The following is a 20882-nucleotide window of genomic DNA, read 5'->3' on the forward strand; positions in this document are numbered from 1 at the left end:
AAGCCAAGTGACCACTGTCAACACAGCGTGAAAGGAAACCCTCCAATCCTTGCATGTTACACTTTAAAGAAGCCTTAATTTGCTTTGCCAGAACATTCATTTGGGCAAATGCTTTCACAGAGGAAAAGTGATGGGAGGCCTTTCTGATTTCCTCAACTCTGCCCCCGAATCCACCTGCCCACCACGAATGACACTGTGGCCCCCAGCGTCGCTCTTCGCAGTTTTTACAGTGGGTTTGGGTCTGTAATCTCTTAGGAGGTAGGTGAGGCAGGCGCTGTCCCTGGTCTGCCCAAGCCTGTCTCACCACGCTTCTGCTCGGTTCCTGAGCTCAGAAGCATCTCTTCTGGGTAGGGGGTGGAGGGAATTCTCAGCAGCCAGCCGGCTCTCCGCCTGGCTCAGTTCACTCTGCCAGAGCCCCGGTGCATTCCGGCTGGGACCCTCCTTAATGCTCACTCCCCACATGCTCAGCTCTCAGGACACGGACCTCGAGAGTCCAGACCTCTCCATTGTTCGCTCAAGTCCTTATTTGGGTCTACGTGGACCGAAGGCTTATTTGAAAACACCCTTCCTTCCTCCACAACAGAGGAGACAGACAGACAGACAGGAACCCGACAGCCCAGAACCAGGGGAGTGCGCCCACCAAAGACAGCCCTGTTCTGGGAAACAGGCTCCCCGCAGAATGAAGACGTTAGCCTGACGTAGGCCCCTGAACCCCTCCTGCCCTAGTACTGACTTGATGGGGACGGGGTAGAGACAGAATACGAATCTCTTCAGGGCTTTTCAACTCTTTTAAAAGCAGCAGCAGCCTTTCCTCAGGATAAAAATCTGCCTGAGTCCCTAATATGAAGAGCAGGAGATAAAAATCAGAGTTGCTTGGGCAGTGGAGATGGGGTTCCTGAGAGCACACTTTACAACCACCAGTCCATGTGTCTGGAGCAGCGGCGGAGAGAAGAAAGCCAGTGGCTGCGCGCCCTAGAGCCCGGGGCACGATCCTCGCTCTGCACGGCCCCTCGGGATGCCTAGCCCCTTGGCCTCTGGGGAATCAGAGGGCAGGGCCGCTCCAAGGACCGAATGATGTGGGTGCCTGAAGCGCGAGGCACAGTGCAGGCGCTTGGAAACTGTCCTTAATGACCCCCAGCCCTTTGCACCTCCCAGCTCCCCCACTGCGCAGCCTCCTCGGAATGACGACAGCGAGAAAGCTTTTAAGTTACATATTCGGTGATGAGGTCATTCCCTCCCCTGATTTTATTTTAAACCCCAAAAGCCCTGAGGCCTTTTGGAGCCGATTCTGATGTCCAAACAGACAGGTGTTTCCAGCCGGCTCAGAAGGCCCCGGCGCAGGTGGGCGGAGGGGAGCCCTGACCGCAGGTATTTTGGCCCAGGTACGGGCTTATGCGAGGGGCCTTCTGGCTCACTTCCTCTGTGAGAGGAGCTGCCGATTCTTGTCCATAAAAGGCCACGAGGCTTGCTCAGCCGCGATGTGACATCAGCCCCGACAGGAAGTACAGGAGGAAGGGAACGGGCCCGGTTCACCGACAGCGGCTGCCCGGGGCTGACTCACTAGAGCGCTCACTGAGATAACGCCTGCCGAGCTGCCGCGGGGCTGCTCTCTGGGGGCACCTGGAAGAGGGTCCTGCCCGCGGGACCTGTCTTCAGGTCAGCCGGGTTTCTCGAGAACTGACAGCCGTGCATACGGGCCAAGCAAAAACGAATGCAAGGGCAGCTACAGGTTGGACAACACACCTGCGTGGGGTGAGAGACGGCGCGACCCATGGCCAGCGGGCCTCAGACTGTCCACCACCAAGGGGGTTGTCTTGCGAAAACTGCACAGCAGACCCCTGTGGGACCCCTGCTCCGTGTCACCTGGGATGGGAGCCCCGGGCTGCTGGGGCAAACTCCGGGGCAGCATTTTGGTCCCAATGGGCCAAAATGCAAAGCACTTCGCCAGGTGTAAAACGTGGAGAGAACTGTGGGTTTGAGCTCAGACCCTGGAGGCTGGGAAGGCTCTAGAGAGCACGCAGTCCAATCACCTGCATCTAGAGGTCAGGACACCAAGTCCCGAGAAACCCAATGACTTGGTCAAAGTCACGTAAGCTGGGCTAAGAACCCAGGCCTCCAGATGCCTGCCTAGTTCCCCACTTTGCTCCCACAGGGCAGGGCCCTCTGTGCCACCGGCCGCCCCGCCTCAGTGCTGCGCGGAACGGGCCACCCCCACTCACGATGTGTCACACCGGCCGCCCCGCCTCAGTGCTGCGCGGAACGGGCCATCCCCACTCACGATGTGTCACACCGGCCTCGCAAGCTGTCTGCTACTTTCTCCAAAGCCAGCCCAACTCACGAGCTTGGGTTACAAGCGCTTGGGAAGCAAACAGAGAGGTGAGGAAAAGCAGGTGCAAAATAATGCTTCCTGCTAGCAGAGGCTGCGGGTTGGTGCCACGCCTCAGCGGCCTCGTGTCGCGGAGCCCTGGCAGCCTGCCTGCCTGCCTGCACCGCGGTCAGCCAGCGAGGAGGAAAGCCCGCCAGCAGCTCCCAAGCACACGGCGTGGGCACCAGCAACGTTCTTGCCAGGTACAAGGGTGGGCCCGGACCAAGCAGACGCTCAGTCAGCAGCGTCCAGGCCAGAAGCCAGCTGGCCCCAACCACTGCCTCCACCCACATGCTCCCATGGGTAGGGTCGGGGTTTGAAACCCAGGTACAGGAGACAGAGATCGGGCAGCCCTCCCCAACCAGCACCCCTGACAATTAGGAAGAAGCCCGAGGGACTGCTCTTTCATTCTGTTTGGGGGCAAGCGAGGCCCCCGACAAGCCCTCTCTTGGCCAAAATGCACCCGGCGGCTCACACAGGTGGGCTCCCAGCGCACAGGCAAACCTGCCCAAACCACTGCTCGTTGTTTATCCACCTTCCTGCGGGCAGGGCCGGAAGCAAAAACTTCATGTGGGGTTGCTGCCGAGGATGAGCCTTCCAGGATGGACGGAGATTCCAAAGCCACGTGTGAGTGTAGACGGCCCACTGCAAAGGCCACGAGGACACCGGGGGGACCTGACAACCCCTGAGGCCAGTTCTGCCCTGCTCTGAAACAATCCCCCGGGGAAAAGAAAAGACAGGCAGGAGGAGGCCCTGGCTGAGTCTGGTACAGAGAGCACTAAGCCACAGGTCACAGCTCTGCAGAGGGCTGGGCTCTCGGGGGAGGACAGGAAGGAAGAACAAAGGGACACGAGCAGGAAATGAGATGGACACCGCCAGGCAAAGCTCAGGACAAACCTGGCTCCAAGTCGGAGCACAAACAGTTCTCCAAGGAGGACAGCAGGCTCTGCGAATGCCCCATTCCCAGGTTCGGTCAAACCTGGAGAACCAGGAACACAAATGCTAGGAGACGAACCACAGTGGCACGTGAAGATGCTCCCTGCAGAAGCCAGTGGCTCCGGTCGCCTTGAGAAGGGCGCTCAAATGAAATAAAAGATGGGCTGGTAACTGTTGGGCCAGATTTTGCTCCTGGAACAGGGCTTCTGTTCTTAGCTTTCAGCTTAGAGCTCTGCCCTATTTGCGTCTGCGGTCCGGCTCGTGTTGGAGAGACCAGCTCTTCGACAAGAGTCAGGAAGCCCAGCTGGAATGGCACCCCGAGCCCCAGTCAGCGCCGTTTGCCAGAAGAACGGAATTTATTACAAAGGTCGATACTGGGCCATTAGCCTTGGTCAAGACTAAAGGGATTTTACAGAACCCACTTACATTATCCTGACTTTTAGGCCTGCAGGCTCTCAGCTCTCTTTATCTCTTTAGTTTTAGGGAATTTACTTTGTTCTCCTCTGATAGCTTAATTCCAGAAATCAGGCAGGGGAAGAAAGCAACCCGTTTCTCCAAATGCACCAATGTTCAGCCCTGACATACCGGGACATGCTCTCCTGGGGTCTCAGGGCCAGAACTTGGGAAAACAGGAAAAACGAGCTGCTAGGCAGTGTTCAGCAGGTAGTGAGAGAGGAACTAGGCCAGGGAAGTTAAAAGCAAAAAGCAGGGCTTCCCTGGCGGCGCAGTGGTTGAGAGTCCGCCTGCCGATGCAAGGGACACGGGTTCGTGCCCCGGTCCGGGAAGATCCCACATGCCGCGGAGCGGCTGGGCCCGTGAGCCATGGCCGCTGAGCCTGCACGTCCGGAGCCTGTGCTCCGCAACGGGAGAGGCCACAGCAGTGAGGCCTGCGTACTGCAAAAGAAAAACAAGCAAAGAGCAGCTCAGCCATTAGAGACTATGCAGGTGAGTTTTTGTTGTTTGTTTGTTTGTTGGGGCGAGGGGGGTTATAGTAACAGAGACATGGGCCCAAGTTCTCGACCACCGCCAAAGTTTCAGGTTCCGAGAGGTCACTTCTTTCTCCTTTCCCACTTCAGCCGGCCCAGAGCATCGCAGAGCCGCCCTGTTGGGTTGGATTAAAAACAAAACAAAAAAAACAAGCCGAAAGCTGAATCCTTGAAAAGGACCCATTAACCACAGATTCCTCTTCTGCAAAGACCGTTATATAGAAATGAGACTGACAGGCGTGACCACAATTAAGTAGCCTCATTCCGCGGGCCGACTTCCCTTCTGGGGGGGCCTGACCAAGCAGCCTCCTTGTCCGGGCTTCGGTGTGGGGGCAGGGGGCCAAGGGCTGCCTGTCACGACGCCCCTCTGGTAGCCCACCAGCACATCAACAGAGGACGAGTCCAGTGCCACGGAGGAACCGTCTCTCGCGTGCACAGCATTCTCCTGAAGACCCCCGAGGCCACGTCGACCCCAAGGCCTCGTGCTGCCAGCTGAGGCCCATGGACCACATCAGACAAGCTAGAGGCTGCGTCTGCCACTGCACACCTGTGTATCACACGGGCACTACAGGGAATCAGCTACAACAAGCCACGTCCTGTACGTGCTGGTACCCAGAGCCTGGCCTCTGGGAGGATGCTCACCGAGGAGATTAAGAAGCCACCTGAGGAAGCACTTGGTCACCACTTTCATCACGCAAATGGGAGCGTGGATGGACGGGATATGCCGTGTGCAGGTCTTGCGGAAGGCAGGGACTGTTTAGTCAAGACACTGCATCTCCAGGTCCCACTGCTACCTTCTAATGGGCACCTGTCACAGGCCAGGAACCGTACGCACGGCCCCTTGTTTGATCCTGACAGTAAACCTGCCAAGTACGTTTATCCGGCCAAGAGGCAGATGAGACAATGAAGGCCCAAAGTGGACCCCAGTCGGTCAGGACGTGACGGAGCCGGACGCTGACCAGTCTGAACCCCACGCTCTCTTTTCTGCATACTTCTTGGTCACAAGGCAAGCTTCTCCCTCAAGCTAAGGCCGAGAGAGACCCGGCAGACGCCTTCTGCTGACCTACTCCAGAAGCGCTGTGTCATTTGTCAAGGCGGCCCCCGAGATAGGTGGGCCCCCAGGTGCTGGACCCTCACGCTCCTGCTGCAGTGTACCTGCCTGCCTCCCAGGCCGCCCCCGCCCCCAGCAGGCCCCAGAGGGGCTGCGTCCAGCATGGCCGGCCGGCAGGGGTAACCGTGTGGCAGGGGTGACAGAGCGCAGCCCTCGGGGTGAGCTGCTGCCTCCAGGCCTCCCTCAGACAGCGGGGCCTTTGTGTGCCGCCGGCTGGCAGGGCTCCCTGGCAGGGCCTTAGCCTCCTGGCCGGCACATTCCTGCTTAAGTGGAATCATCACATCCGCGGCTTCCTCGGTGGCCTGTCCCGGTGAGTCTGCTCAAAGGCATGGTTTACTGGACCCTCGAAGCACTTCCTAGCACCTCCCCAACATGGAGCTTTTCCTCAGAAAGACCTTGGAGGGCAGACAGCTTCACGGGGGCAACAGGTGGCAGGGCCGGGAGAACGACGAGAGAGGGGCAGGAGGGCCCCTCCGGCCCTAACCAGCCAGCAGGACGGGAGCATCCCTCCAAACACCAGCCAGGGGGAAGGAGGACCCACGGCGCCCTGGAGGATGGGCACCAGGGCGGGAGTCGGGGGACCGGGTTTCTGGGGCTGGCTCTCTGTGGGCCTTTGGGCAAAGTTAGTTAATGTTTCTGGGCCTGTCCCTTTACCTGTGATGCAGGAGGATCGTCCTCAGACGTGAAGAGAACGCTCAAATTCTGCCCTTCCTTGTTTACCCGAAAAGGTTAGTCAAGCACCGAGAGGCACGTGGACACTCACCGGGCCCTTGGTGACCAACCACTCCTGGGGCAGCTTCCGCTGAGAAGCAGAGGTGGGATTAGTGCAGAGCGAAGGGTTAAATAGTTCTTGGATTAGTTTAGGTCGGGAATGAGAGCAAACCCTGCTGCCACTCCCCCAGAAATGCTGGGAGCTCATTAAAATACCATAAAGTCACCGAAAGTGAACCAAACCTGGCATTCTAACTAATTAACAAAGAAGAGGGTCTTTTTCTTCTATTCCTGGGGAGATAACTGAGCTCAAATTCTTCAACTGGCCGGTTCTCCTGTGAGAACACACACACTCTTTCCCACGGAGGGTGGAAGTCAGAAGCGCCCTTTCCCCACCCAGCCGTGCGTCTGACAGACCACGTGCTGCTTCTCCCGAATTCCCCGGGCAGCCCTGGGTACCCTGTCTCCGCAGGGCAGATGATGCTGCTTCTCCCAAATTCCCCGGGCAGCCCTGGGTACCCTGTCCCCGCAGGGCAGACGTCTGCCTCCCGCTCTCTCATTTTCCCGGCCTTCCGCGCTTTACAGAATCCTAAGGAACGGTTCAACCACAAGGTAGGAAGACCCAGTAATGCCCAGGACAACAAATTAACCGAACGGGAAAGCCAGGGTTGGGAGGGTGAACCTACCAGGTCACCGCAACTTTAATTAAACCCAAGGCTGAGGATTAAAACAAACAAGACTGGGCCGGGCACGTCTGGGCTGTGCTGCAACCATTTACTGACATATACCTGCCAGCCTTTCCACAGGAGCCGACCTCCAGGGTGCCATTCCGACCACCCTAGGCCTCGGCGGCCACACCTTCCTCTGAATTCCCAAGACAGCCGACACCTGCCGCAGTCACACTGGCACCAGGTGGAGGTGGCAACTCGTCCTGTTAGACAGCTTTGGCCACAGATCCCTGTGTACAAACATGTCTGTCTCTCCACCTGGATTGCCGTCGCCTCCGGTGCCAGAGCAATGTACTCAACCTCTCAGTATTCAGGCACTTTCCAATCTCCTACCTCCGTGGCCTAATCCAGGCTACCATATGCTGCCATGCCCCAACCTGTGCCCACGGCAGACAGCACTAATCTATCCCAGCATTCCTTGGCACTGAGTCTCAGATCCTTTGTCAGCACAGGGTTAGGCAAGGCACTACTGACAGGAGTTGACACTTAGAATAAAACCAATCTGCAATGCTTAGTCCAGTGGTTCTGCAGTGGGGACAATTTTGCCCCCCAGGGAACATTTGGTAACAATGTCTAGGGGCCTTTTTGGTTGTCACAACTGCAGAGGGAGGGTGCTGCTGGCATCGAGTGCGTAGAGGCCCGGATGCTGTGAAGCATCCCATAATGCTCGGGACAAACTGCCCCCCCCCCAAAAAAAAAAAAAAAACAGAGAATAGATGTCCAGGCCCAAACCGTCAGTGGTGCCAAGTTTGAGAAACCCTGGCTTCGTCCGACAAACAGGTAAAGTAACCATATAATTCATCATCTAAACGGGAGCGCTTCTGAAAGGGAGAGAGGGCAGTGTTAGTACTAACTGCAAGACGGCAGGCGTAAATCAGGACTTACAGGCAAACCAGAGCATTTAAGAGATGAAAGACGGAGGGAGGTCCCTGGGAGAAGTCAAAGAGCTCATCTCATAAACGTCTCCAGACAAAGTCACCAACTCCCCTATTTGGCAGAATAAATGCTAGTATGTCATAAGCCACGGCCAGCTCAGGGAGGAAATCTTTTTCTAGTTCCTGTTTAAAGAAAAAGCAGAAAAGGAACTGTCTGGCTGTGGCTTTTAGGATGGAAGTGTCAGAGAACAGACCTGTGTTCCCCTAAGCCAGAGGGGCAGCATGTGCTAATAAGTAAGACACGCTCTCCAAAAGAGAGGCACTGATTCTAATAGCCTGCAGACCCCAAGGCTCCACTGTCCATACCTGACTCAGGGCAGGCACCAAAGGCTCCGCTCGAGACCTTCCTTTACTTTACTGGTGAACCATCTTGTCCTAACAGGGGCAACTTCTGTTAATTAACTTCCTCCCTGTCCCAAGAACAAGAAATCTGTTGCTGATTGCTTTGCGGGTCAACTGTGTGCGACAAGAGGGAACTTGGAAACGTCCTCGGTCAACATGGGGGCTGAAGAGCTGCACCGGGTCTAACATGAAGCAGAAACGGGCAAAAACTTCTCAGACTGAGGTTTAGAAAGTACACGGACCCAGCACCCACACAGGTAATTTTAAAAAAGCAACAAGACCTTAGGTTTCCTGTGCCTACAGATGCCCAAAAGATGAAAACACCCGCCCATTCACCCTCATAACTTGGGGTGGCTCCTCAGTTCCCATCAAGGCCATTGCATTATGGCCAAGACTTCCTGATCAACACACAGGAAAGCTCCAGTCCTCTGCAAGCTCCTTTTTTTTTTTTTTCCACAATTATATCCAACCTATAGCGCTGACTTTTGCCCCTCAAAATTCTTTGTGGTTGTTGAACACACAATAATTGGGCGAAATCTCTTTGGGAAGAAGTCCCACAGATTGTCAGAAAAAAGGCTGGCAGTTCAGTTCCAGAGACTCCGACTCCTGGCACCATGCTGTACATCACCACATTATTCTTATCATAATGGCTTGGGAAGAAGTGAAAAATCCCACTTGCTAGAAAGCCTTTCAGGTCTGGGATGCAAGTGTGGGAACACGCCCTAACTCAGTCGTGCGGAGCTCAAGAATACTCCAGGGTGCACTTCCTGCATGAGGCCAATTATGAGAACAAGGAGAAAACTGACTCATAACCTCTAGAGACAGACTCAGGCTCTTCCGGAATCCCACAGAATGTTCTCCTACCAGACTGTTCTAGTTAGCACTCTGAAACAGACATCCTACTTTAAAACTAAAGGGCTGACTTCTTCAACGAATTTTGATAGACGTGAACATGAGGCAAAGGGTAGGCCAAACGTGTACAACCTACGTAATTCACCAAGCTTGGCAAGGAAACACCTTCCACAGCACTGTGTGGATGGTACAAGACAGACCCACACGTTGCCATTTTAAACCACTAAACCAGGGACAAAGTTGTTAATACGATAAGACTCATCACCACCACAGCCTAGATTGACTACAAAGTTTAAAGGAAAAAAAAAAAAAGGATGCCCATGTAATAGGACGTGAAAAACCACTATCCATACAAGATATGAGAACATAGCCCTGTGCTAGGGAGTTGACTAAGCTCTGAGAATATAAAGGCAACCTGGGCCCAGTCCACACCTAAGTCAAAGTATTACTAGGGCTAGCCCAGACATCCTCCCAGGCTGGCAGTAATGCTTCAGTCGTGCCTTTAACAAAAGACTGGAGACTTGCCAGCTATTTCAGGGCAGATGGAACAGGCGTGGCGGCTTCAGGCAGAGAGGCCTACTGGAGAAATGTAAGGAGTTCCATGTAGCCAGCAAGTTGGAGAGGTAGGCAGCAGGCCAATTACAAAGGGCACCGTATGCTGCTGGAGGGTTTAAGGGTTATCTCTGGGGCAATTGAGGAGACTTTTGAAGAGTTCAAATCAGGGGTTTGGTCAGATTTGCATTCCAGAAAGACGACTCTCTGATAGAAGCACAGAGAGAGGGCTCTATTAAGAGCAAAGGTTAAGAGGCACAGCAATAGTACAGGCAAAAAATTGTAGAGGCCTGAACTAAGGCCAGGGCCACAGAGACAAGAGGGGGAAGGAGGTCAGAAATGTTAAAAGAGATAAAATCTATAGAGAGCGCTGACTGGCTTGGAAAAAGGGGTGAGAGAGAAAGGGGACAGTGTAAGGTGAGCCAGGTTCCAGGCTTAGGTGACTGGGTGGATGGAGAAATGGCAGCTGGGAGCAAGTGGCTGGCAGCAATCAGCTAACAGAGCCGGCCCTCAGCTGGAAAGTGATGGCGAAACCACTCGAGTGGATGGGCCATGGTCCAGAGGACGAGACCTCGAGAAGCACCAGGTGTAACGGGGGAGAAGCATGCAGATGGGCAAGGCAGAGATTAGGGGAACCAGAGAGTCACAGGAAGGAAGCGCTTTCAAAAGGAAGTGGGTAAGACTGTCCAATCCTGGGAGAGGTTAAGTAAGATAAGAGCTCAGAGCTCCACAGAAGGGAGGGTGGCCTTTGTCACACAGAATGGGGGGCATGACGTGCAGGGCAAGGAGCGTGGCTGAGAAGTGGTGAACAGAGGTGGTAAGCACGGATACTTCCTCTAAAAAGCTCCACTATGACGGGGGAGAGAGAGCAGAGACAACCTACAGTAGGGCACAGAATCCAGGAGAGACTTTTTGTGTTTTTTTTTTTTAAAGATGTGAAAACTCAAGCATGTTTCCAAACTGTGTAGAAGAGAAGAGGTGAAAAGAATGAAGGAAAGGAAGTAACTGGTGGAAAAGGGGGCCTGAAAGTCAGAGGACTGGCACAGGAGCTCCTGACAAGAATGAGAAATTGGGAAAATAATTAGGAAATGCATTTTTTAAAGCTTCTTGAACATTCTATCAACAAACAAACATCTCCTTTGATAGCCGCTGGTCTTGACTCTCACGCAATGGCTTACAGACCTCCACAATGCACGGCCCCCTCACCAGTGCCATCAACACCAATGCAGCCACAAGATCACCGTGAAGGAGCACCTGCAAAGACGCCAACAAGGCTAGAGGTAAAGACTCAGCCCTGGGAAGGCCACGGCGCTCACCTTGCATCATACTCCTGTAGGCGGTGTCTGTGATGGCGTAGATGTGGGGAGGCATCTCATGCCTCTTCTTGCCCTTATACATTTCCACGATCTCTTCGGAGTAGATGGGCAGGTTCTTATAAGGGTTGATGACCACACAGAACAGGCCTGAGTAGGTCTGAAAGAAAAGAGCGGCAAATAGGAATGGGTTAGCAAGTCTGATTCTCAACGTCGTGCACACTTTGTGGCAAAACGCCTGCTGCCCCTAAGGACCCCGAGTCAGCCTGATGTGAAAGCCCCCCCTGGAGCCCCCGGTTCTCCGGGCCCCACTCCGGCAGACCTGCCGAGGCGCTGGGGCACCAGCACCATCTCTGCTCTTTCAGTTGAGGGGAGCCTCCCTCGACTGCAAGACTGCTGCCAGCTGTGCACGCTGACAAGCGTGTGCAGCGGGCGAGATCTGGGGCAAGCTTCGTGGACAGTAGGAGTCCAGTTACGAAGCTTAGATCCAAGGACGATAAAGATGTGTTTGGCATCGTGAGAGATGCACAAAGGGAAAAGGATTCGGCTGCAGCAAGCAAACGGTGTGGAAATACAAATTATTCTACCCTTAAGGACCCGCTGAGATATTCAAGCCTAAACTTTCCCAGCACGGGGAAAGACTCATGGCACTCCTCAACCATCTAGGATGCTTTGTGGGATGACAGATCGCTGACAGATACCTCTCTCCCTGGAACCTTCCAGAGACACTCACATGAAAATCTCTAAAAAACTTAAAGACCGGGGGGGCTTCCCTGGTGGTGCAGTGGTTAAGAATCCACCTGCCAGTGCAGGGGACACGGGTTCGAGCCCTGGTCCGGGAAGACCCCACATGCCGCAGAGCAACTAAGCCCGTGCGCCACAACTACTGAGCCTGTGCTCTAGAGCCCGCGAGCCGTAACTACTGAAGCCCGCGCACCTAGAGCCTGCTCCGCAACAAGAGAAGCCACTTCAATGAGAAGCCTGCACACTGCAACGAAGAGTAGGCCCCGCTCACCGCAGCTAGAGAAAGCCCGTGCGCGGAAACAAAGACCCAACACAGCCAAAAATAAAAGAAGATAAAATAAAAATAAATTAATTTTTAAAAAAACCAAAAAACAAACTTAAAGACCACCTTCATGTCCCCTGTGAGCCTTCTCCAAGACTCAGGTCTCCTCTTGAAGGGGAACCCAATTCGTCAACACTCCTCGTGAGGCTCCCGAGAATATACCCGATACCCCAAGTCTGAGATGACCAGGTTAAAATCAGACACCCCCCCAAAAAAAAAATCAGACCCCAGAGTCAAACCTCAGCAAGGGCAAGTTTCTTAACCTCCCTCTCCCTCCATTTCTCAATCTGTAAAATGGGCACACGCAGACTAGTTGATCCTCACTGAGTGGTTATGCGGATCACAGCACCCAGCACAGCCGTGGAGAGAGGCTCAGAGTAGGTCAAGAAAGCAGTTTCCGGTGGCAACGGTCTAGGCAGATCTGCCTTTCTTCAGTGTCCTCTTTTTCTAATAATTTTCCCGCTATTTTTTTTTTTTCAAGATCCTTCTCCCCGACAAGAAAAAAAAGACAGACTCTTAATAGCTGGACGAGACCCCCTGAGACCACCCAGGTGACGGGTGCTCATTGTGGGGGGACAGCTTTCTTTAGGTAGCTGGAGCAACCCAAGCACCTTCTCCCTAGGGAAACAGGCCACAGGCCCAGAAGCCAGGCGAAGCAAGGCCCATAAGCTGTGACTCACACCTGCAGCCCCGACTGTTGAGTGATGGCTGAAGGCCACGAGGCAGTTCCTGGCAGAGCTGGGAGCAGACCTAGGTTCCACAATCCCCCCAGTGCAGACCTCCTTGGTCATGGAAGCTGGTTCTCCAAACTCCTCACATCTTTTTGTTTCCCTTGCTACAGGTGGCCTTGACCCTCACTGTCCACAGTGTTGCCCCCCGATCCAACAGCAGGCAACATCTGAGGGGCTGGGTGTGTGTCAATCCAGTCCCTTCCACCCTGCCCACTCCAGTCTCGCCAAAACTGAGGGTGGATCTTGTGGCTGAATCCAAAGACAGGGTCCACACAGGAACCAGTCGGGAGCACAGAGGCCCTTCCCAGCACTGGCCAGGGGCTACAGGTCTTGGACTTTTCAAGCAGAAGTCAGGCTGAAAGCAGAACTCGGGAAGGACCCACCAACCACGCACCGGCCCCCGTGCAAAAGAGCAGATGACCTTGGAAATGAACAAGGGTGCCTGACTGCCTCTTCTGCGTGGAGGAGGGGACGCAGGGCCCTGAGTTTCCTTCTTCCTGGGATAATCAGTCAATTGTTCTCCCTCCAACTACTCTCTTCAGGAGGTACCAGGAAAGCTCTGAAGCGAAGAAGTCTGCACGAGGTGTTGGCAACCTGCAGCTCGGGTATTATGGGAAGACGGGAGCACGGCGGGAAACCTCTGGTTTTCCCTCCATGACTGTCGGGTGGGGCTGAGACAGCAGGCCAGGGAGCAGCGAGGTCATCCCAGGAGCTCAGAAACAAGTGAGCTTTGTTCCTGGGGTTTGAGAAAAACCCCACTCTAGGAACTCCAGCCCGACGAAGCCAAGGACAACGTGGCCACACGTTTAGGGCGTGCCACGGGGCCAGATGTTTGGAAACAGCTGGTGGTGACGGCAGAAGGGGCCTGGGTTTTACTAGGACAAGCCTTTCTGACAGCTGGGTGGGCAGATGGTCCCATGGGGGGGTTCAAGAGGACCTCAAAGTTCTCTGGGCTAATCCCATCAAATCAGTGGATGATGAAACTAAGCCCCGAGGAATGAGCACTGCAGCTCAGGTGGGAGGAAGGGGCTGTACTGTGAGCTCATCCTGCTGGAGGCCCGTGGAGGCGCAGACACCGAACAAGTGGCTCTGCTCCCACACGGCCACACCAGGGAGCTGCTCCATTCACGGGCCACAGAAGCTCTTTGTGCCCGACTGCCCCCTGCCCCCGGGCCTCCCCCCACCAAAGAAACAGACAGAGCAGCTGTGGCGCAGAATTAGCCACGCTCCCCACAACGCCAGGCAGACACACCGCACAAAGGCTCCCGGGGTCGCAATTTGGAACAGCGTGTGCAGAGAGAGGGCCTGTGAATGAGGCAGCGCCCCCTGCCCAGGCAGCCCCATCGAGCGGCTCTGATCTCCCCGCAGCTCTGCACCTGCTGGGGGTCTCCATTAGGGCAACTGCACAGACAATCGACTTCCTTTTGGTGAGGATGCCAAGGAGGAGGCTGGACTGAAGCAGGAGGATCTGCACACGGGAGATGCCAGCAAAGAAGCAAAAACGGGAGTTAAGGCCTAACGCCTCCAGCTGAGGAGTTCTGGAGAAAAGGCTCTGGTCCTGCCCACGAGTTGTAGGCGCAGGTCCATGCCTGCCTAGAGTAAAACCCACGCTCTGAGAGATGAAGCAACTAACGTCAAATGCACTTTCCTAATATTTCTGTTTGCAGCCAGCTGATAGGCAAGTGCAGGCCACCGACTTGTTTCACACTCAGCAATGCTCTAACAGGACCCAGGCTGAACAGCGACACCCATAAAAGGCCGAGCAGAGGGTCGGAATTACCTTCACCTACGACAAAAGGGAGCAGCTACAGAGCCGAGGCTCTCCGCGAGCCCAGGGCTGGCTGGTGCTTTACAATGCTTTCACGACTCCTCATAGATGAGGAAGTGAGGCCCCACGTAGCCATGTCAAATGGTCAGGAAGGGCCAAGACTGGAATCAGATCCTGGAGGCTCCAATTCCCATGACCTGAATCACTCTGCTTTGCTGAGCAGGACCCATTTCTTAGAGCCAGCGGAGTGGTTCTAACGTAAGCAGTTGAGGATGCCAAGGGGAGAGTCCCCCTCCCAGACAAGAGCACTTAGCTCCCATCTCCCCTCCACAGACAAGCAATGCTTCCTTTAAGGCTGTTTGTTTTTCTGCAGGTCACTAATGCTGAATTTAAGTGGTTAATACCCCAAGGGACAGGGGCTTTTAATTTGGTCCATACAATATTTTCATCAAGAAAGACAGAGATACTGAAACCCGAGTTCCAGTCTCAGGCCTGCCAGTACCTGGCCGTGTGACTCTGCATAAGTCCCTTGCCCTCTCTGGGCCTCAATCCTTCCCACCTGCCATATCAGAAGCCTGGGAGAAGCTGGTCTATAAAGGAGGACTTTTCCACTTAACACCAGTCAGTGTATCTCCTTCTCGTTAGGTCCTCCCTCCCGCCTACAGCCCCACTCACTTATGTAAATAAGCCCTGGAGCCTCCCTCCCGTGCAGAGCCCGCCCACTTTATGTAGATGAGCCCTGGAACCTCCCACCCGTGCAGAGCCCCGCTCACTTACGTAGATGAGCCCTGAGTAGTAGCGCTCCTTGAGGTTGTGCAGCACCGAGGCTTCGTTGAGGCACGTGAGCTCCGCCATGTCCTCCACCTTGGAGAACTTGGGTGGGTTCATCTTCTGGATATCATCCTTGTTCACCTTCACCTTCTTCCCGTTCTCCACCAGCTCCACGATGGCCTCCTCACCCATCTCTTCCTTGAGACTGGCGGGCTCAAAGCCACTCTTGTCTGAAGGCACCCATACCAGCTTCTTGGCGGCCCAGTCAGCCTGGGCCAGCGGGTTATTGATGAAGTTTTTATCCACATAGAGATACTTATCGGCAGCTTGCTGCGCCATGGTGACTTAGAGCCAGGACCGGGAGAAAAAAAGGATACAACGTTAGCTACAACTATACCAGCCACAGAGAGATCACTCGCGTCATGTGTTTGCAAACTGTACAGCATTATAATAAGTAAAATTATATATAACCAGATCGTACAATTTGTCAAAATTTTCTTGCCCTCTACTTTCGGGAGAAAGGTGTACATCACTGAAAAAACAAGTTGATATCAGAGATTCAGTAAGGAATTAATGGTAAGTCGTATCCCAGGATTGATGCACAAACAAATCTATAAACAACGATTGTGCCAAATGATATGCATAATAAGTCTCAGACAGATGTAATTAGAGTCACACTAAGCCACACCTGCTAAGGCAGGAAAGTGACCACACAGTTTAAGAGGACTTCCAACAAGAACGCATTTCTAGTTAACCCAAAAAAGGCAACTGACTACAAGTGCACAGAGTGGAAGGCTCCAGTTTAAAAAACTTTTTCTTACTTCACGGAGTCAACCAAGAGAAGAAAACGCAACACCAATATGTTGCCAACAGATTTTAATTCCATCGCCGAAGAAATAAGGCGAGAAGAAAAGAAGTCAGGCTCCAGGACACATCGTGGAGAGTAATGAGTGCTTCCCTTCTGAGGCACTAATGTAAAAAGGCAACGCTCATAATTTATGGGCGAGGAGAACATAAGTCCATGTGTGTTTGCCTTTTTTGAAGCTGATTTGCAAAAGAAAGATAAAATAATGATCCCTCTTACCTGAGTGGTTTTATAGTTTATGAAATACTATCACACACACTTCACTATCTCAGAAGATCCTCCTCCTAACAACTCTGTAAAGTGGGTAAAGTACGTGTTATCATCCCATTTTACAGATGAGGAAACAGAAGCTCTCTGGAGGTAAGGGGTTTAGTCCAGAGTTACCTAAGAAGGACTCCTGGTCTCTGTGGTCTCCCATAGTCTAACCACAGTACTTATTCCTGCTCACAGGCTCAGGCTGGGATCAGCGGGGAGGACAGCTGCTTTGAGTGAACCAAAAGCAGGACTAAGAAACCCTGGTCTAGGGACTTCCCTGGTGGCGCAGTGATTAAGAATCCACCTGCCAATGCAGGGGACACGGGTTCGAGCCCTGGTCCGGGAAGATCCCACATGCCGCAGAACAACTAAGCCCGTGCGCCACAACTACTGAGCCTGTGCTCTAGAGCCCGTGAGCCATAACTACTGAGCCCGCATGCCACAACTACTGAAGCCTGCTGGCCTAGAGTCCGTGCTCCACAACAAGAGAAGCCACCACAATGAGAAGCCTGTGCACCACAACAAAGAGTAGCCCCTGCTTGCTGCAACTAGGGAAAGCCTGCACGCAGTAGCGAAGACCCAACGCAGCCAAAAAATAAATAAATAATTAAATTAAATTAAATTAAATTAATAAAAGAAAAAGAAACCCTGGTCTAGGACAGAGCCAGCCCACAGCCACCAGAGGAACAACCCAGAAGCTCACTGACTAGCTCATGACACCGGGAAGCTTTTCCCTTGTGAGATCAAGGCTCCCTCCCCAGGCCCAGGAAGCCAGGAGGACCCCAGATCCAAACCCAGAGTCTCACAGTCTTTCATGCTTCCTGATCCCAACAGGAATTTGGATGCCAAGGAGGCTGAAGGCTTGGGAGGCAGAGAACAAAAGCGAAAGTCTGGGCTGCCCAGGCCTTCTTATCTGGGCTCATTAAATGGTTTCCAGATCAAGGCTGAGGGGCTCCCCTGGACTCACTCCAGGAGAGGCTGTTTTCTAGGAAGTCTGCCAGCTCCCACCCACCACAAGGGAAGGCAAAGCCAAGCGGCAGGGCCTGGCAGCCTCCCCAGCGAGCTCAGCCAGGGGCTTTGTTTACGTTCGCAGCACAAGCAAACCCTGGCAGCCCCTCTGGGGGGACCAAGGGGCGCCATCCACCTGCGAGGACCACCCCCAGAAGCAGCAGGCAGGGCCCGGAGTCAGGCAGCAGCAAACAAGGCAGGAATGGGATGGCTGCAGACCACCTGGCCGGCCTCATCTTCCGGGTGGGTCTGGAGGCTAGACAGGCCCAAATCCAGCCGTCCTCACCTCCACACTGGCCAGTCCGTTCAAACAGATCAAAGGCTTCTCTGTGCCAGAGTAAATACCAGTTGTCTTCTGCCTCTCTGCCGTCCATCTGACCACGGGCCAGTCGCCCTCTGCAAAGTCCTAGCACCCAGGGTCCCCAAACCGATCTCCCCAGTCACGTCACCACCGTGCTCGAGAGCTCGCAACAATCAGTGAGCACAGAGCCTCCCTGGCTGCTGGTTCCTCAGACTTGAAACCCGGAAAGGAGAGGACGATCTCCCATCGATATGCAAAAAGGGATTCACGTCAACCCTGTCCCCCAAAACCCCAAGTCCACTGCTCGTTAGGAGTTCCACCAACCCAGTCCGGTGAAGGCACCCTTTACAAGATCACTCCAAGAGAAGGGGGGAAGGGGCCAATCATTAAGTACCTACCTACCAACATCAAGTTCGGTTTATTCCCAACCTCACCTAACCATCAGTCACCCTGGGAAAAAAAAGCTCTTATTTTCCCCAGTTTACAAATGAGGAAACAGTCCAGAGAGGGCAAGTCGCTTGTCCAGAGTTGCCCGGCCCAGTTATGGGCTAACCCAGATCTGCCTGGTCCCCAGGCCTGGCCTCTTCCCAGCATACTTGTGCCTGGGGTCTTGCAAAAGAAGTCAGGCCAACATTGGGGCTGGGCTGAAACTGTCAGTAAGCTGAGGGGAGCACGGGCGGTACAGGGGAATGCATCCCACAACATTCAGCAGATATTCACTGGGCATCATCAGGCAGCCAGGGAGGCTGAGAATGAGCCTTCCTTGTATGGACCATGTGGCCTGTCAAAAAGCAGAGCAGGGCTTCCCTGGTGGCGCAGTGGTTGAGAGTCCGCCTGCCGATGCAGGGGACGTGGGTTCGTGCCCCGGTCCGGGAAGATCCCACATGCCGCGGAGCGGCTGGGCCCGTGAGCCATGGCTGCTGAGCCTGCGCGTCTGGAGCCTGTGCTCCACAACGGGAGAGGCCACAACAGTGAGAGGCCCGCGTACCACAAAAAAAAAAAAAAAAAAAAAAGCAGAGCAGGGTGAAATCCAACATTCTCACTCCCTCGGCCTGAGACCGTCAACAGTGAGTGATCCCTCAGTGATGGCAGAATGACTTCTGGTCCTCATCAAACTCCAGTTCACCCCAGCAACTCCAACCCCGGGGGAACCTAGAGCAAAGAGTATGCGGGCTACCTCCAGGTTGCAGGCCCTGGGCGTTTGGCCTTTGGCCTACCCTGGGAATCTGGGTGAACTGCCAGGCCCTTTCATCAGTGAGCCTGCACTGGAGGCCATGAACATTGCAGCAGGTAGCAGGGAAGACTCCACCCAACCCCCCACCTTCAGCTCCTGGTTCTACCCTACCTTCAGGCCTCAGTGGGGGGGCAGGGGGCAGGTACAGGCCAGCACGGTCTACCTCTGATAGCTATCTGAGATTTGCAGGCCAAGCCATACTTCCTATAAGAGGGAGGGGTACACCCCACCCCCTCAGAGCTGAATCGGGCTGCAGCCCTCTGCCTCCAGCGAGGCCAAGCCACCCCTGGACAGTGGGTTTGAGGAGTCCCGACTGGCCTCAGCACCCCTCTCTGAGCAGGACTTTTCATTAAACACGGCTGCTTGACCAGGCCAAGGACAGAGCCCTTTGGTTTCAGCGACTCTGCCGGAATGATGTGCCCAGATCAATACATGGGGCTAGACCGGTGGGGAGAGCTGCAGAGGTCACGATAAACAATGGAGTTTCTATTCAAGAGTCTTCTCACCAGGCCTGGACAGGAACATCCACATTCAAGGATTTGGGGGCCACAGGGCAGCAACGGAGCTCCTGTTTCCACCTGTGTCAGGTAGAGGCTCCTGGGCCCCAGTGGCTGCTGACTCTTGTGTCCCTGGCGGGGAAGCCAGCACACAGGTTAACTCTCACCTCTAAGGATGCAGGTGGAGCAAGCCGCCACCGTCCAGAGCTGTGAGCAGTGAAGGAAGGGGCTTTATAGAAAGGACACCAGGGAGGCGGCTGCCTGATTGCGGCCGCCAGCACCCGCCACTTCTCCCCGCCCTGTCTTGGGACCATGCTAAACGGCCTCTGAAATTTTTTTAAAACTGCGTGTAATAGAACAGTTTACAAGATGAAAGAAAAAGACGCACCACCAAATTCCTGACACTCTCCCCACAAAAATTAGTTTTCTCTCTCTTTTTTTTTAATGGTCCCTTCTAGTCCCAGCTCATAGAAACACTTGATTTTTAACTATCTCAGGCAGGGAGTTTCACATTTTGTATTTTCTCTCCTCACTCTGACCACTTCCCCACAGGGCCATAGTCTGCTTCTTAGTCTGCTTCTTGATGGTTTTTATCCAAATGCTTCATTGTTACAGGGGACAAAGCAGAGGCTCTGAGAGGAAAGTAACCTGTTGTTGACACAGCTGGGGGCGAGGAGGACTCGAACCCAGGACCCCTGACCCCAAAGCCTCGTTAGTGATCACTTTTAATGGCTGCATGATATTCCAAAGTGATTTAAAAAAAAAAATACCGCTTACTAGCTCTTTTCCTCTTATCTAATGGACCACCTTGACATAAGTTCTCAAGTGGAGTTATGGGAGCAAAGGAACATCTGTCCGGGTGTTTTTCTGGCCCCCGAGGGTACACTGGTGTGCACGGCCGCTTGGGCAGGGTACCCACGTGGCAGCAACGACACCAGCACTAAGAAAACCGTCTGCAGGAAAGAGCTCGTGGCTCAGATCAGGGAACCTCAGAAGTCCTGGGAAGTTGTGGGACTCAGCAGGCCAGCAACGGGTTAAGGAGAAAGGAGGCGGCTCTGGCCCATTGGAGATCAGATCAGGCTAAAGCCAGCCCTTTCCATGCCGGCTTCCTGTGGGTGCCAGTCCAACTCCAAGAAACCCAAGTCGTTGCCTTTTTAGGCCATAATCGAGAGGACACAACCAGAGGCTAAATTAGGATTCTCAGGAAATGATGAAACTGAAAGTAGATAGGTTGACCAAAAACCTCTGCTTTTAACACAAAATGTCATTCCTCGATTCTTTGCCTTCTCCCCTCCCCCCCAAAGATCCATTTGGATCTTTTGCTCCTTCCTGTTTTCCGAAGGCATCCTCTCCCTCCCCCTCCCTCCTTCCTTCCCTCCCTCCCCTTGGTTGGTTCTCTTTGTACTTGCTTGTGTGCTTGTTTGGAAAAGAATCTGCGAGCCCCTTAGAGACATAATTTATTGTACTAGGACAAATCAGTGGTCCAGACACTGTGAGCTTTTCCATTCCTAGACGGTAGGATTTATGTAGCCTTCCACGGGCCAACTTCTAGGCT

General features: G+C 53.9%; 1 protein-coding gene across 2 annotated transcripts in view; it reads right to left on the reverse strand.

The window, feature by feature from the left end:
• Positions 1 to 20882, reverse strand: part of MYH9 (myosin heavy chain 9) — a 93374-nt gene that overhangs the window by 44274 nt on the left and 28218 nt on the right. For both annotated transcript variants that reach the window (XM_067697928.1, XM_067697927.1), the window contains exons 2-3: positions 15174 to 15511; positions 10835 to 10991 (exon numbers count right to left, since the gene is read on the reverse strand). In XM_067697928.1, coding sequence (XP_067554029.1) covers positions 10835 to 10991; positions 15174 to 15506 — 490 coding nt within the window. In that variant the 5' untranslated portion in view covers positions 15507 to 15511. The remainder of the gene's footprint in view (positions 1 to 10834; positions 10992 to 15173; positions 15512 to 20882) is intronic.

This window comes from Pseudorca crassidens, chromosome 11, assembly GCF_039906515.1.
Source record: "Pseudorca crassidens isolate mPseCra1 chromosome 11, mPseCra1.hap1, whole genome shotgun sequence".
Lineage (NCBI taxonomy): Eukaryota > Metazoa > Chordata > Mammalia > Artiodactyla > Delphinidae > Pseudorca > Pseudorca crassidens.